Source organism: Oxyura jamaicensis, chromosome 1 (assembly GCF_011077185.1).
Source record: "Oxyura jamaicensis isolate SHBP4307 breed ruddy duck chromosome 1, BPBGC_Ojam_1.0, whole genome shotgun sequence".
Lineage (NCBI taxonomy): Eukaryota > Metazoa > Chordata > Aves > Anseriformes > Anatidae > Oxyura > Oxyura jamaicensis.
The window spans coordinates 52,201,776-52,219,407 of NC_048893.1; the positions used below are offsets into that span (position 1 = coordinate 52,201,776).

The window sequence follows — 17,632 nt, forward strand, 5'->3', positions numbered from 1 at the left end:
GACTGGCACAACTGTTTGAGGTCAGACCTCGGTTCTTTGGTAAAATACATGCCACGAACAAACGCGAATGCAGAGTTGTACCCAAAGTGTCCATTTATAAGACTAATCGTCACTCCACATCCCTTATTATAGATTTGCATTTTTAAAACAGTCATATACATTAAATAGCTCTCCAACTTCTAAACAGCAAACATCTGAAGCGGCACGAAGTCAGCCACCCCGCCATTTTATGAACAAGCAACACATGTTGGAGCGAAGGGAAACATTAAAAACAGGCTTTCTGTCTCACACAGTTTATTTAACAATAGGTAATAAGAAATCAATTTTTAACAGTCTATACAGTGATCGAAAGTTCGTATTTATAAGTAATCAACTTTAATTGCATGATTTACAACAGCTGAGGGTTTTTTGCTTTCTATTTTCAAGTTTTACAGAAGGTGGAAGAGGGTGGGAAAAGGGCATGGGAGAGAGAAAGCAAGCATAAAGAAGAAACCCCAGGGACTTTCTCAGGTTAAAATCATCCCATTGGAATTGTTTCTTACCCTCTTTTTTATTTTTTTTTCCTTTGTTAGATGTAAAAATAACGAAAAAATTCTTTCAAGAAAACAGAAACCACAATATATATACTACATCCATTTGGCAGCTGCCCCTGTGTATTTGCAAAAATGTTGTTTTCTCTCTACATGTACAAATTATTTTAATACTTGAAGTTTTTTTAAGCTCAGACTCTTGTATAGAAAATTCTTGGAGGACAAAAGTAGACTTCAGGAGGGGACTGAGTTATTTAATATTTTTACATTTTTCAAAGAATTGACATATTTCCAACCAAAGAGGAAAAGATTGGTATTTACTTTAATATATATATATTTATATATGTAATGTATTTTTAAAGCAACATTAACCCCTTTTGTCCTCCGGTTTTAGGAAAAGTGTCTCCTGTGTTGTCTTTTTTTTTAAAGTGTTGTTGTTGTTGTTTTTTGCAGTGACATGAAGAAAAACCAGAATAGGGAAAATGTTTACCATCTGCCTCAGTAAATAATAACTATCAATATTACATATTTTCATTAATTTAAAAAAAAATAAAACCTATTGGAGGCATGAGTAGGGTGTCCTTTGGTGAACAGCCAAAAGATCACCCTCTTCCCCTGACCTCCCCAACGCACACGAGGAAAAAAAAAAAAAACAAGAAAAAGGACTGGTTATGATTCCAGCCATAACAAAAATATATTCTTTATACTCTACTGTCCCTCAGGTTCGTTGTTGGTTTGTTTTTAAAACCACAAACTACTGCTGCAGAGTTCAGATGTGTCCAGGGAAAAATGTTGTTTTAGCTAAGAAAGATTCAAAAAAATTTGTCTTCAGTACAAAAAGTCTTGAGAAAATAAGTTTTTTTTTCTTTTTTCTTTTTTTTCTTTTTTTGCTCCCAAAATGCTACAACGTGTCTAGTGTATGTCTAGTGTACTCTGTGAAAGGTTTGAATTCAAGTCTGAGTTCTCGGAGCTGAGCCCCAGTTCCGTGGCGCTTGTACCATGGAGGCCTGCCATGCCGGGATTGCTAGCAAGCTGGGAAAGCATTGCACTCTGGTCCGGGCTGGCAAAGTGCCCTTGATCCATGGGGTTAGCCTGGGCAGCTACCAGTCCTGGATGTGGGGAGCTGGTCTGCGGGGAGACGTGGTGTGGAGAAGGCTGAGGTTGCATCCGGGGGGACGGGCTGGAATGGGGGGGCTGGGACTGGGGCCGCGGCGAGGGTACAGGCTGCGGAGAACGCACTTGGTTGGTGAGCGATGAAGGGAGCTGCTGGCCCTGGAGGTGTGGGGACTGGGCCTGGTTGGGGAGCATGTGCTGTTGGGGGCTCATAGGATTGGGCTGAGCTGGGGACCCCATCTGCTGCTGAAGCAGCCTCTGCTGGAAAGCCTGCTGCAAACTGGCTCCTGTCTCTGCACTCATCGCCTGGGGGAGCTGGCTTATCTGTCCCATGTTTCCTTGCTGCATCTGCTGCATGTGGTGCTGCATCCGCTGCTGTTGCTGCTGCTGTTGCTGCTGCTGGGGATACCCGACGCCCTGTGGCTGCTGGAACTGGTTGTGGTTGGCCATCCCCGGCCCCAGCGCGGGTCCCGCTCCTTGCTGCTGCTGCTGGCGCTGCTGCTCGATCATCTGGTGCCGCCTCATCAGGAGGTCTCGGAACTGCGGAGCCATCCCCGAGTGATTCATGTTCATCTGCTGCGCCTGAGGATTCATCCCGGCCATGGCCTGCTGCGGCTGCTGCTGCGGCTGCTGCTGCGGCATGCTGGGCCTCTGCACTCCCGCTTGCATGGGGTTCATGTTCTGCATGGCTGCGTTGGGGTGCACCCCCGCCTGCTGCCCTTGCATGGCCTGTTGCGGCTGGAGCCCCGGCTGACCCTGGGGCATGCCGGGCTGACCCGGCATCCCCTGGGGGTTCTGGGAGCCCGCGTACTTGGCAGCCCGCTGCTTGATGAAAGCGGCCAGCAGCTGAGGGTTGGAGTGAAGGATGTTAAGCACCTGCTGCTGCTGCATGGGTGAGCTGGGAGACCTGAGAGTCCGCAGGAGGTTTTGTAAGGCTGCCTGGGGCAGAGGTGGTTGTTTGGGCTGAGCGGCGCCAGGTACCTGACCCATCCCTGGCTGAGGCGCCATATTCATCGGCTGACCCGGCTGGGCCACTGACATCATGGATGGCCTCTGCATTCCTGGCTGCAGCTGAGCTTGGGGTAAGCCCCCCTGCACCCACGGTGGCTGCTGCTGGATTCCTGCCGGCCCCATGCCTTGATCTATATGGCCACCGGGACCTCTGGCTATCTGCGGAGGGTTCATTCCCATCGGTGGCATCTGGGGCATCTGGTGTTGAATTGGCCTTTGGAAAATCTGAACCTGGGCCATCTGCCGCTGGGTCTCCGCCGCCCGCTGGATCTGCATGGCCATTTCCACTGCTGCTGGAGGAGGCCCTTGAACTGGCGGTTGAGGTGGCTGGGGTGGAGTTGGAGGAGTCACCTGGCCACCTGCCTTGCCCTGGGACACAGCGCTGGGGGGCTGAGTTCTTGGCATGGTGTAGGGCGGCATACTGTTGGGAGGCGCGGGCTGAGGCTGCGAGGCAGGCTGTGGCGGAGGCTGGGGCTGCGGGGTTTGTGGCGTCGGGGGCTGCTGGCCTGTCGGAGTCGTTGGGGTGGCTGGTGTCGGCGAGGGCAATCCCTGCTGCTGACCTACCACACCGGTCCGCTGCATGCTCGCCATCCTCCTTCGGAGCATCTGTGCCTGTTGCAAGCGGTGCTGAAGCTGCTGCTGCCGCAGCTTGTGTTTGATGTTGAGGCAGAAGGGCACCGGGCACTTGTTCTCTTGGCAGTGCTTTGCGTGGTAGCAGCAGAGAGCAATGAGTTGCTTGCAGATGGGGCACCCTCCATTGGTTTTGCGTTTGCAGCCTTTGGTGTGCTGGACAACCCGTTTCATTTTCTGGCAGGACGGCAGTGAGCAGTTGGCATTGCGGCACTGGCAGGCGTGGACCAGAGACTGGATACAGCGCTGGATGCTCAGGCGACGCGAATCACCGGGGCTCTGGGTGGTTGCAGTCTGCTGGTTGTTGCTCTCGTCATCTAGACCAAGGCCTAACTTCTCCATCTTGTGGTCATGATTCTTAGTGTTATAGCAGGTGATGCACAGGTCATAATCCTAGAAAGACAACGAAGGCAAAGTTAGTGATCCCGTAACTCCATACAATAAATGATGTCATGCCACCTCAACAAGTTTCTCCCAGACTGTTCCTTCCAGGCAAATTACTTGAGGGAAAAAAATCAGTCTTTCAGGCTACACTGAGGTAGCAGAGAGGAATAAACCCAAATTATAGGCAGGGAAGTGCATGGGTGTAAGGGTGTCTGAAATTTACACAAATAGCTTGAAAAGCAAGTTTGCTCTGAGTTAGGAAGTCACATGTGGTTCAGCTGGGCTAGAAAAATCCCTCTCGTTCCTGATTAAAAAAGGAGAAGAGAGGCAAGGAACAAACAGCTGCCTATCTACTGCCTCTTCAAAAGGAGCACCTTTTCTGTCACTCTTGACCAATTTTCAAAGAAAGGAGAATGAAAGCTGCATTCTCAAGTGAGTTAAACTGCAGAGTGTACTGACAGAAGAATAGAACAGCATTTACATTCCATGAAAACAACAGCCAAAAAGTCCGGGCTCAGTAATTGATTTTAAGAGGATCCAAGTCCTCAGGAGTCATTAATCCATAGGAAATTTTGAATTTATTTTCCAGTACATATTGCAAAATGAGAGTATCAAATTTTAACTAGGGATTTTCAGAACTGAATCCAAGGCAGTCACTTAATTCCAGCAGACTACAAAATTAAACTAAGCCAGATTCAAGATTATTCCAACTTCTGAAGGACACAGCATTGACACAGACCACTGGGCTTCATCTTCAAACACCCTGGGTATTGCAAACACTTCTGAGGACAAGCATGCTGCTTGCTACTGCAGTGACAACAGTTTAGCAGAATAGTAATAGAAGTACAGGAATCTGTTTTATAGCACATCAAAATCTGTATTGGTAAACTGAACCCGAAGAACCCGATTTAGAGAAATACTGCAGCACCACTCTGACTCTGTAGGAAGAAAGGATGAATTGCACTTAAGAATCAGGTAAACCCACTATTACAACTCAAGCAATCGCTACAGTTTCCAGCTGATTAAGCAGCAGTACCTTAAATGAACTACAGGAAACACCATGCTGCTATTTTAGTTCTTCACAGCTTTAAAAGTAGGAGACAGAAATCATACCAAGTAGTCTACTAGTAGCATTATCTGTTATAGAAAATATTTCCTCTCTTTTCTGAACTGCCAGAAGATGAGCTGTACAGATCTTTTTCATTAGTTAATATTGCAAAATTAGTTGAAGAGCATTCTGGGCACAGAGATACAGGCACACAAGTAGGGAAAACTTCTCCGAGCATACCTCACAAACAGTGCAGTGCCATCTGGTCTCCACATGATGCTTGCACTCATTGCAGGTGTAAACAAAGCGGTCTTGGCTCTGCGTATGCAGCTCCACCAGCATGCACATGGTCGACCACTGAGCCCTTCGTAGTGAGGAGAACTCCAGGTGCTTGTCTCTAGCAAGGGTTAGGAAAGCATCGCGCCCGTCCATCAGGTCGCATGGAATGAGTGGGTCAGGCTCAACGATGGCAGGCAGGGAGTTGGCTGCAGGGCCAGCAATGAGACGGATGACAAAAAAGACCTGAGAATCAAAGAAAATATAGTTAATGCCAGAATTTATCAAGATGTTTTGTTCAAACTACATCACAGAGTATACAATTCCAGGCCCAGCTAGCACTCAAATGACGTTTGCTGGACTGAACAGACTAACGGCCTGGACTACCACAACAGTTTTACTGCTAGGAAGTTCCTTCCATATGTGCACAATTGGATTTAACCCTACTGCCCTCATAGCAAAGAATGCCACCTTTGTCTGGTGGGCCACCCAATTCCCCAGCCATACCTGTACGATTTATAGCACACCGATCTGTTGGAAGTATTAGGGTTTTATACACTTGTGTACTTAAGTACAAACTACATTTCTCATTCTATCAGCTCTCACCTCCTTGTGTTTCTCCATAGTGGCATACAGCTTTTGGGAGAGGTCATTGGACACATTGGGCATGCCAGGTTTCTTCTTATTGCCACGACTCAAACTGCTCTTGTTCTTACTTGTCTTCTTATTGTTCTTCTTTTTGGCATTTTTGCTGTCTCCCTTGCTCACCTAGTAATTTTAAAGGCATTTTATGTCATGTATCTAAGTTACACCACCATCAACATTTTATTACTTTCACACCTTTTATAATTGCAAGACTGAACAAACTCACAGTAATTCACTCCAAAGACACTTAAAACGGTCCCGTGAAACGAAGTTAAGATTACAGTAATTCCACTGGAATCACTCCATAAGATAAGATCAGCAATGCATAGCTCCCAAAGTACTAAAAGCATAAATGCTTAGGAGGTGTAAGGGATAATGAACACTCAACAATATTTATTGAAAGCCATTTGTCTACGATAGTTGAATACTGAAGAACTTGAATAATCACAAATGGGTTCAGCAAATGGCTCTCAATGCATTTTGAAACTAAAAAAATGCAGAATTGATATTACACTAACCACAGAGACTTAATCCACCTAGATTTACCTTGTTACACCCTTGTCCAACTGTGTAATAAACTTATTTTTATATGAAGTTTTTCTTCCAAGTCCAAAAGGCCTTAGCAATATAATTTCTAGTATGAGGATATGATAAGGAGGAAGGTGCAACAGTTAAAACACGTCAGCTTCACTTCAGTTTTAATCAATTAGCAATGAACAGTTTACTCTCTGTACTTCTGAGAGGGCCTCTCAAAACACTAGAGCATATAATAGTCAAGAATCAAAGTAATCCTTATGTAAATAAGCTTTTAGCTAAGCTTAGAATAACTTTGTCAGGATGGAAATTTCCAGTGAACATGAATGATTACCACTTAATTTGAGACTACAGATCATTATTGCCTCAATACTGTAAAGCTTCCCACTGAAAAAAAAACAAAACCCTCAGATGAGTAAACTACTAAATCAGAGCTGTCTTGCTTTCTCCACGCGTGTTCTGCTAAGATCAGTGTTGTAACATCTAGGTTAGAAAGAAGAGAGACACTGTCCAGAAGCTAAAGCTTAAGGAAGAAGCTTCCAAGCTAGGATGAGCTTGCAGCATGAACATTGATAATTGGATTTCAGCAGCAATATATTCAACTAGCAGTTGTTGCACTTTAATTGACTGTAGTAATTAGATTTATAGCCATATGAACAGCCACCGCTAATAGAAATGTAGCTGATATTTTAACAATCTGTTAATTTAAAAAATGTAAATTTGAATTCTACATTACAGCAAAAGGAGACAAGTCAGCCATGCAAATAGCCTAGCTTTTTTTTTTAAAAAAAAAAAATCTTCAAATAGCTATAGGTAATCCCAACTTTTACATCAGATTATGAAATAATAGAAGCATTCTTACATCCGTGCTTTCATTACTAGTGTTCTCTTCTCTCTTCCGTTCTTCTTCCTCTTGCTCGAGTTCCTTAATACTCTCCTCTAGAACATTCGGCCAAAAATCCCCTTCAAAGTAAGGTAGCTCTTTTGCACTTGTTAAACGGTCTTCTGTTGCCTGCTTAAAAATATCCTGAAAAAGAAAAAAACACCTGGTTACCACTATTACAAATCAAGTTAAGTAAAGGCAATTTCCAATAAATGATAGAGGCACTAAGATCTATAATCACTATCCTCTCCACACTGGCTAGTAATTCCAAAGATTTTACCTATTTCCAACTTTGTCAGCAGCCTAACCCCAAAATCCTATTTAACACAGGAAACCCAAAGATTCCATAAAGTATTTACATTAAAAATGAGATCCCTATACAGCAAGAATTGCTCAAGAATTGAGTTTATTCTGCAGTCATTTTAAATCTCTCGTTAGAATTGATTTCAGAAGCTAAATGCTTTGAATAGGACAGGTTAACTCTAAGCTTTTAGTGCTCAATTCCCTTAAAACTGATGTAGTACACTCCCAGAATCAGACAATGCATAAGGCAAGGAAAAAAAAAATGAAGATGAGACTAGTCAAAACTCTCCCACAACACAAACATGCACTTAACAAACCTTGTAATCATGGACAATGCGCTCTGACACAGACTTGTCCAACATCTTCTTGTACCACTCTTGCAGTCGTTTGGGTTTGGGTATCTTTTGGTCAGGAGGATGGCAATGGAAAATGTAGTCATCGCCTTCACTTGGTGGGCATGCCCAGATATGTCCAGTAGTATACCTAGCATAATTAGACAAAAAAGTTACATGTGGGCTCTGATGATAGTTAATACAGCTTGCTTTCCTCTCTGCCACCAGATGGAGCTCCCACAAACTTGGCTAGTATTACCAGAAGTACAATAATTATATAGCTCTCCAAGATATCAATTCCAGTGTTCATTCCAGCTCCATTCACACAGGTAACATTAGCACCTTTCCACTAATTTTTATTTATTTTTAGAAATTCAGCACTATATACAGAGGAGCTCATATCAAATGCGCATGTTTTCTAGTCAAGGTAAAAAAAACAAAGCCTAATGCAAACCTGCAATTGCCACCTGCCAATTAACTAACAAGAAAGATGAAGTCTAGGTATTTTGTAGTAGTAAAATGCAGAATTCTTTTTCTATGAGACACTAATCATTCATTACCTAGCAACATTTAAAAAACACAATTACTTAAACATACTTCATTTTTCTACCGTAGATTCTTTTTAACTTTGAAAATCAGTTTTAAAAGGTTTCCCAATTATATCTGGGAATAAACAAAACAGTCACTATCAACCTATGCTGTTGGATATATAATCGTAAGTACTATGAAGACAGATGACATCCAAATAGTAGCAGCTGCAGAGACTATAATGCCATGAAGATCATTTCTTCATCCTCAGCTCATCTTTATTAGTTTTTAAAAAGAACTCCAGTAGGAGCAATAATCAGATCTCAAGTTGGAGAAAAATAACCATTCTTGGTGTGCTGAGAAACAGTTCTGCAGAACCCTACCCAAACCCTGGGAACTGCAGCCAGTTGTCATTCCTTCTGCCTGAGAATGGAGAGATGCTATTGCGTGACCAATATTGTTTTCCCAAAATGAGAACCTGATGTTACCCGCTAGGGCAGAGAACAGCATTAAGTAAAACTGAGCCTTGAGCTCTACACGTAAGCTTTTACGGACTCACAGGTCAGAAAATATAACAAAGATCAGGAAAGAAGTCTAATGTATACCCTTCCAAGTGTATATATTCATCACAGATGAATTATCTCTCTGAGGTACTGAAGACAGTACAGTACCACCCACCTCTCCTTCCGACTCTCAATTTTTCTCAGTTACTCTAAACAGTCCCTAAAATTTTCTTCATGAATAACTCTGCCAAACTATACCACATACCCTTGACAATAGATTAGTGTTCACTTCACTGCCTTTTCTACTTCAGTTATCAGTCATTTAATTTCCACCCTTCTCTTTCCTTCACGTGTTCTGTTCTGTGGTGTTTTTTGTGCTGTTGCATGTATATTCTGTTCTTTTGTGCTGTTGCATGTATATTCTGTTCTTTTGTGCTGTCCCCTGTATGCTGTCCTCCAACTTTCCAGTTTCTCACAATTTGAACTACTCCTCTAAGAGATTTCTCAGTAGCCTTGCACAGCTGTTAATCAGCACAGAGAAGACACCTCTCTCCTCATAAACAAACGTAGGTAAGAACTTACTTGCCAGTCCAAACGACTGACCTGATTAAAGCAGTGGTGTTTTACAAGGACTGTACAATCAACAAGGCCAGCAAAATTTTATTGTCCAGACAAGGTTAACTTTTTCTACCTAGACTTAAGTTTAAAACAGTTTGGAAATTCTTTTTATACCTAGAATAAGTGAAACAAGCCTCTCCTGAAATACCTGTAAATCCCTTTGTCTCCTCAATTGTACACAGGTGTTACCAGTTTATTCTATCACTGGTTGATATTTAGACACCATATTCTGCACACAAACTTCATTTGCACCAAGAACTATGTAGCACAAATCTTGCACAAAACATTAAAAATGCTTACCCTAATTTCTTGACATATTCTAGATATCCAATTAGTATTTCATGATAGACAGCAGTCCTCAAGCATTTAGGGCGGAAGAAATGAACACTGTCGAGGTAAGATATGTACACTCGCCTAGAAAAAAAGAGGGCGTGATGAGAAACAGGGATTTTAAATTAGTTCTACAAATTTATTGGCATTTTATATATTTGAAGCATCCAATATAACTATCTTCAAAGTCTCTAATCCTAATGTACCAGTTGTTGATATCCTAGCCTCCTCTCTGTAGAGCCATCCAATCCATCTCCTTAGAATACTGACAGCTGATCCTGAAGTCAGTCTGCCAGCCAGCAACCCCAGTAATACGTTTTTAACTAATAACCCCTCCAGAAGCTATTTTGTTTCTAGAAACTAACAGAAATAACATTCTTCAGATATGCAAGACTGAAGCTCTATACAGAACCTCAGAAGCTTTACCTAATTGAAACATTACCAAATCAAAATCGGATCTCATGCAGCTACTCACCTTTGATTGGGTGGTGGACAGTCTGAGCCGTATTCCTGCACATGCATCCCAAAGAAGCACAAGTCTACACCATCAATCTCCTCGAAGGCAAAAAGCGCTTTTGTTCGATAAGGGAAAGACTCAGCCATCTCTCCACTGTCTACAAATCTGCACATTAGAAGGTAGAAAGGGAATACAAAATATATTCACATATTAGAGAATATGTATCAGCATGTAGAGACAATGAGTGTTGCTCTAAGTGTAATTTTAGGCTAATTTTACATTTAAATGCTTACAGACTACTCATATATAACACATCCACTTTTTGCTATGAAAAATACAACACTCATCACAACTAATATGCTCCTGTAGTACCTGTTTGTCAAGAACTGGGTGGAAGTGAGGTTTTGAATCCAACAGTATTTTTTCTTTATAGTAACATACAAGCAAATTCAAATAGTTTTCTCGCCCACCCCCTCCTCAGAAGGGATCAAAACTAGAAGCAGAGAGAACATACCTTGCTTTCATTCCTGGCTTCACTTCGACAGTTTTGTCAGATGCATGTACCACCCTAACTGTAACCTCTCCTGCCTCCGGGTGATTCTGTCGCCTTAGGAAATCATTGACTCTGTTCTCCAAGAAGGTACCGAGTCTTGTAGCCGGTAACCCTACAGGAAAAAGATTCCAGCTCTGAATACATACAAAACAGAAGTGTTCAAATGTGATTTCTCTCTTGAGGTGTTAAATGAAAAGTGACTCAACGCATGCAGTATGTTACTATAAGTTAAAGCATTATCTTTGAACATGATCCCTTCTGGATGAAGATGGGCTGCCTTTCACCTACAGGCACACTTATGGTTTAGACATTATTCAAATGAAGAAACAATCTGCATCTCAGCCCAGTTCCTATCTGTCTTTAAAGTCATCACAATTAAGGCTCCTCTTGAATAGAAGCTTCTAATTACTTAAACACTGGATTACAAACACTGCTCTCAGGTGCAGCTGAGACAAGATGTTGTACTTAGAAGTATATTGTCTTTAAGTCACACTAGTCAAGTTAACCTCTCTACTTCCCAAAGACTCCATTTTGATAAAGAACTACTAAATAAATGTCTCTGCAAATAACATGTTGTTCAGAAGTTTCTTCAAACAAAACGCAGACAAAAGTACAAGGATGGAGTTAGCTGACAAAGCCTAAAGCTGAAAGGCAGTTTAAAGACTTGTGGTGTAACAAGGCCTGTCTCACTGCTGCCCACTACTTCTGATAGAGGTTACGTATCTGTCAATGGGCTCTTCCATTTTCCATCTAAAGACCTTCTTAGTGAAGTATACAGTGTATATGTCTAGCATCACCATGTATGCAGTGTATATGTCTAGCAACATATAGAGGTTGCTAGAAACAACACTTAGGTGGTAACATCTGTAAATGGACCCTTGTATTTTTCAAACATCACCTGTGAATTTATCAAGATTTGATTTTGTAAGAATACTGAAACCTCTGGTTTGCTTTCCATTTCATGAGAAATGCCGAAGAGAAATTTTTGACTGAGGGGTAGTCTATTAGTCTGCTCCCTACCCCCACCCCAGTCTTGGACAAACTCCTTCCTCATTTTCCAAAGCAGCACCTTAAAAAGTGCCTGCATAACACCACTGTTAAGTTACACTTGAATCTCCATTCAAACATACTGGTTGACTGGAGATTATTTTTTTTTGAGCAGCTATAGTAAATATTTACTGTTTTATGTACACTAAGCTAAGCATCTTTCTAAAGACTCGTTTTGTCTATGGAACAGAGAGACAGCCCTCATAAAAATGCCTTCATATCAGCTGCTATTAACCCTGCAATAATAGAAAAAAAAGACTACGTGCCTTGCACTAGCAGTGCTTTAAAACAGTACATAAATCCTTTACCACAGACTATTAACCAAAGGTAGCACCTGAGAATGCAGACATTTTGAACACCACAGAACAGATGTTCAAGAAAGTATCCTCCAACTAACTCAAAGACTGAAATGTAAAGTGAGTGTAAAAGCCACCTCTTCCCCACTCTTAAAGTATTTAAGATTTGTTCGTGCAAGTGTCAGAAACTTACTTTTAGCAGAGAATTTGTTCTCTTTCCTGGTTCGTCCTGTTTTCTTTAGGCAGCCATCACAGACAAAGCTGAAGCAGAAATATGATAAAGTGAAAAAACACTCCATATCAGACCCCAAGTTCCTTAGCATCTTATTGGAAGCAAAATCTTTAGCCAGGTAACATCTGGAAAATACCTTAACTGAGAATTGAACTAACAAACAGCACAGAGAATAGTGCCAGCAAAACAGCTGCAGTAGAGGATCCAAGAGGTATACCACCTGTGTACAGCCCTGCCACAACCTGCAAGCTTCAGCCCAGGAAACAGCATCTTTACTGGCAGGTCTGACACCAGTTGTTCCAGGAATACTTTAGGTTAAACGGTCTCAAACTATTAAGAAAAAAATACAAGTTGGCTAGACGCCAATTTTTTTCTTTCCTTTCCCTCCCTTTAAAAAAAACACCTAGGTACACTGTAGCTGATAAAAAGATTTGCAAATTATTTCTCAGTTACAGTGTATCTACCTTTTCTGCAAAAATGTGAATGGTAACAAAATGGTAAAAGTTCAAGAGCTCTCACCAAGAAGGAATCATCTGAACTCTCCCTATAGATCTTTCTCTACATATAAGTTTCTTTAAAAGGATATTGAAGCAATAAGGAACAGCATATTTTGATCAACAGCTACTCAGTATTTAAAGACAGCTACATTGCTTTTCAGATTTAATCAGATCAGAAGTCAAATAGGGGAATTCATCTTAATACTTCAGTGGTTACAAAATTTGAAGATGACAAAGCAATCTGAATTGTGCAGAAAATAAATTGGTATGAAATTGTTTCAAAGTAAAAACATCTTTTCACAAAGCAGAAGTATCTTCAAACATAAAGGGCTGAAACTTAAGGCTGAAAGGCCTTCTACATACAGGAATGTTAGAAAACTTCACATAGTAGTAAGATACGATTTCCAAATCTAATGTTACCATTTATATTCTGTAAATTTTTCAGGTGGGTATGCAACTTCTTCCATCGGATAGGGTTTTAGTAGACATTTTTTGATATGCACTAACTCCAGTAAATCTATCTCATACATTACTTAAGGAGAAATTCCTCACCCCGAAGGCCAGATTATCTCATTATGAAGGACACAGATCTGGTGCATTTTTCTTCCACACTCTATACATTCAACAAACCTGTAGAAAGAAAAAAAGGTGGCAGGGAAGCAAGATTAGTAGTACCATTAGTGCTTTTTTGTATTCTGTAATACTTTAATGAAACAGTTCTAGCATTTAAGGTTCTTGATTCTATTTATCATAGAGGATTCCCATACTGAGAACAGCCTCCAGAATGCATTAAGGATCTGCAGGTAGGCTATGCAGGGACACATCATTACACCATTTGCTTGCCTTACTGCCATCTACTCAACTTTTTTTTTTTTAAGTGAAACCCTTCTAAGACTCAAACCTGTTAACTGCTTGTTGCTGCTACAATAAAAAGAACTAATTCACAGTCATCAGAAGCAAGGAACTAGGAGAAACTGTCGGCTGTTAGTTGCCCCACTGTGCTTGAAGCCTAGGGAACATCGCAAACCTACTGCACAAAGGTGGGAAAGAGAAAAACCACTAACAATATCAAGGACATTTTTCAGAATTCCAGAGGAGATTTAAGGACAGCTCAGAGCTAAGTTACACTGTTTAGGTCACAGATGTTAGTGAATATAGTTTTCCTAAATACCTAAGGATGTTTCACGTATCAGGACAATCCGACTCCTTTTGAATACAACTGCTTTTAAGTCAGAGTTAAAATGAATAGCTGTCATTTATGTAGGGCACATGGTATCATACTGTAAGTTAGGCTTGTATTTTAGTGTTAGGCTGTATCTCCAGCATAACAAACGGAAAGACAAGTTATGAATCGAGTTCCTATTCTCTCCTTCCCATAGCCCTCACAAAATAGAAGAAAGAAGTGGCTGGCCCTTATGCCCTTTAAAAGAATAGTGTGGGAAGAATAAATATCCCTTCTACTCATTTGAGAATGAAGATAGCATTTTCAGAGTAGCAGCATAGGTGTATAATGAAGGAGCACAAAGTGGCTTCAAAAAAAAACATCAGGAATACAAAGAAAAGCAGCTGAGTCACCACCATCTTTACTGAATGCTTACAGTTCTGCTTCCAGAGCAGTACAGAAGAACCAAATGATTCAAATTTAACAGATATTTTCCTTCTGCTACAGCTGCCTGTAAAATATGACAACTAGAGGAGCCAACAGCCCCAAAAAAGCTACTGCCAAATGACCCAAATCAGTTCTGAGACATGCACTTGCTGCAGCAGCGTTTCAAATTCAGTTATTTACATTCATTCTTTTGCTGGATTTACATTGAAGACAACAAAATGCACTAATTTCAGGCCATACATACAGCTTTACATTTTTCTTAAGTACAGCTGTGGTAGTTTGGGTTCTCAAGACAGAATGACAGATATGCTGCTTGTTTAGCAGCCCCTGCCGGTTAACGAACAGAGCTACATGAAATTTGGAAGATGATGAAAAACAAAGCTGCTGGTGAATGAATAACATGTCTTTAACAAAAGAGCTATGATGAAATGGGGATCATTCGGAATGTGACAGCATTACTTACAGTTCAGGGTCCAGTGTATCATTTTTCCTTTTCGAAAACTGTTCTTTGTTTATCGTGCTATGGAAAAAACAGGCAATAAAACTCAGTTTTAACACAGGACAGAATATATTCATGCCATACCACACACACCTCCACACACAAAGACAAAACCTGCAAGCAGATTTAAAAAAAAAAAAAAAACACTCACTAGCACTACAAAGAAGGGTATTTTATTGCTCAAAATGATTGAAAATCAAAATATATACCACCCTTGACTCTGCCCATGGAAAAAAAAAGGAAATTCTCTGTAGGACAATAGCTTGTGGAAACCCACATTGCTGTCTTACTCAGTTTTACCAAAGAATAAATGGTAAATAGCTGGTTCAAGATTTGGACAAGCTTGATCAGTCTCTCATAGTGAAAGGACCATTTGATATGCCTCTCTGATATTCTAAAGTCAGAGAATTCTAATTATCTTTCATTACTGAAAAAGGATCTCTTCTTTCAGATTCCTCTAGCCCTCCTCCTAGATTAACTTCAAAATAAAAGTTTAAGCTTCCAAACACTCCAACCTCAACCCAGCCATCACTTTACACTTTAGCTTTACCTTCCTTTAAAAGGTCCTTTGCAGGACTAGGAATTTTGTCTTTGAGAGTATGGTCTTGGGTATCTTTTACACCAGTGTAGTTCAAAGTAGTCCAGAATATTCATAACAAGAATACCCAAGATCTCTGAGAATTTACCTTAAGGAGGTGCTGGATAACATGAGGCAATGATACATGCCTCCCTGAGAAAGACTGAGTCTGTGTCACAAGAACTTGCATTAACCTTCTTACCCTTTTATTTCAGTGTTTGTTCTGCAGAATTCCCAGTTACTGCAAACTGTAGCTCTAGTAACCATACTGTACTAATAAGACCTCACATATGTTTCTAAGTTTTTTTGCTTTCCTTCATTTTAACTACATATTACGTTAACAGAGGAAGGGAGCAAGATCTCTCTGCCCCAACAGAATGAGGTCCCGAGAGAAAGCCTGTAAGTAGGTGAGCGAGTGTTTGGAAGTATACTTGCTCCTTATGTGCAGGTTATAGTGTCCATTTTCATCACGACAGCCAAATATTTAAACCAGCTACAAAAACAAAGTATATCAGGAACTGGAAGTACCTTCTTACCGTTACTTGCTTGAAAGCAATAGTTTAATTACTCAAAATGAAATTTGTAGCTAGCACCTGTATTTCCAAATGTAGCATAAAAATTAAAAAGCACTCTATGCTGCCTCCTACCCTGACTCAAAGGTTTGTGACAAGCTGTGCCAACTTATGCTTATGAGACAGACTGTATTCCCTCAGTGGCTAAGCAAACTTTGTACACAGATTTGATGTTTACTTACATAGGTTTAAATGTATATAGATTCTTGCTTTTCTCATGTGTAATTACCTCATATTCCAGATCTCACACTAATAAAACTGAACAACACTGATTAAGTCTTGTGTCTCTGTGTCTAGCAGAGTAGCAATCCATATTATTCGCAGTGGCCTGGCCCATTACACCAACCAGCATCGGAACAATTTCTTTTTCCTTTCAGGACAGCAGATACACTTACCTTCTCAAGCCCTAGTAGATTCTTTCACAACCGCTCTAGATATATATTTAAGTGTGACCAAAATTCAGCAATGTGATGCTAAAGACAGCTTCTACTTCCAGCAAAATTCACCTCAATCTGCCCAGTTACTGACTTTGACAACTTCCCCCTTCGCTTTAGGCTTTCCTCAAGTTCCCTACTTGTTTCTATCTGCAGAGTTCTTGGAAGGTCCTTCCCCAGAAGAGCTTTCTTTAACAGCTTAACTGCTCCAAACCTTCAGAGTAACTGCTTGGCACCTAGCTGTCCCTCAAGGGCTTCCTTAGTCTCCCAAAACTGATTCAAGATTTCTGAGAGAGGTATGAAAAAGGCACAGTGGAACACAAGACTGTCCAAACAATTTCCTACTACCATGGAAGATGCAAGTAAATCCATCCACAGCCTTTTGCCATTAGTGGTTCAACAACTGCAGATTTCTCATAGGCAGATGGCACTCCAACACTTAAATATTTGAATGGCAAAACAAGGTTGCCTGCTTCTGATTTAGATGAAAAGCAAACTGAAGGATGAATAGCCAGCCTATAAGCAGAATATTACATTCAACTACTTCAAGCTACATCTGTCACCTACCTGCCTGCAGTCATGGTTCTTTTCTGCATTCAAATACTTAGACATTTTGTCAGAAAAATAGTGATTCTCTTCTTTTCTCTCTAGCGGTGTAGTTGCAATTTCTTTCTCCTCACCAACAGCTGAGTCAGTCAAGATGTTAAAGAAGAAATCTACAGCACAAGTCCAGGCTTTTACTAAAAATATCTGGTCCTCCCTATACTGGCCTAGAAATAGAGCAGGTCACCTACAACTTAACTCCTTCCCTTCGAGAATGCACTTTAGACCATGACACAGTTCATGAATGCATAACCCAAGCAAACACAAGCAAACTTACGTTTGAGGTTGTGAAGGGTCATCTCCCAGAGAAACGCTCTCCCCTTGGATTTCGTTGAAGCACTTCTCACAGAAATGATACCTGTCAGCAAGAAGGCCATATTTGGGTGAACTGCTCCGTCCACACAACACAGCCCAAGCCAAGCAATGGAGCCACCAATCACAGCAGGCCAAGGAAGGGACAGGAGCAGAGAGCAGGTCATCAACGGCGGCAAGGATATTCAATGATGCAGATTTATGGGCCCCGCATTGTGTTTGGTTGGTTTTGTTTTGGTTTTGTTTTTTGGTTTTGTTTGTTTGGGTGGGTTTTTT

General features: G+C 41.1%; 1 protein-coding gene across 1 annotated transcript; it reads right to left on the reverse strand.

The window, feature by feature from the left end:
- Nucleotides 1-277: 277 nt before the first annotated feature.
- EP300 (E1A binding protein p300) lies at nt 278-17,620 on the reverse strand (the record flags this gene model as incomplete). The annotated part of the gene is made up of 12 exons (XM_035338609.1): nt 278-3,677; nt 4,957-5,238; nt 5,599-5,760; nt 7,034-7,198; nt 7,675-7,840; nt 9,639-9,752; nt 10,144-10,290; nt 10,640-10,790; nt 12,215-12,282; nt 13,303-13,380; nt 14,823-14,879; nt 17,322-17,620. Coding segments are annotated over 12 exons (3,924 nt in total), but the record flags the coding sequence as incomplete, so codon positions are not given.
- Between the last annotated feature and the right edge of the window lie 12 nt (nt 17,621-17,632).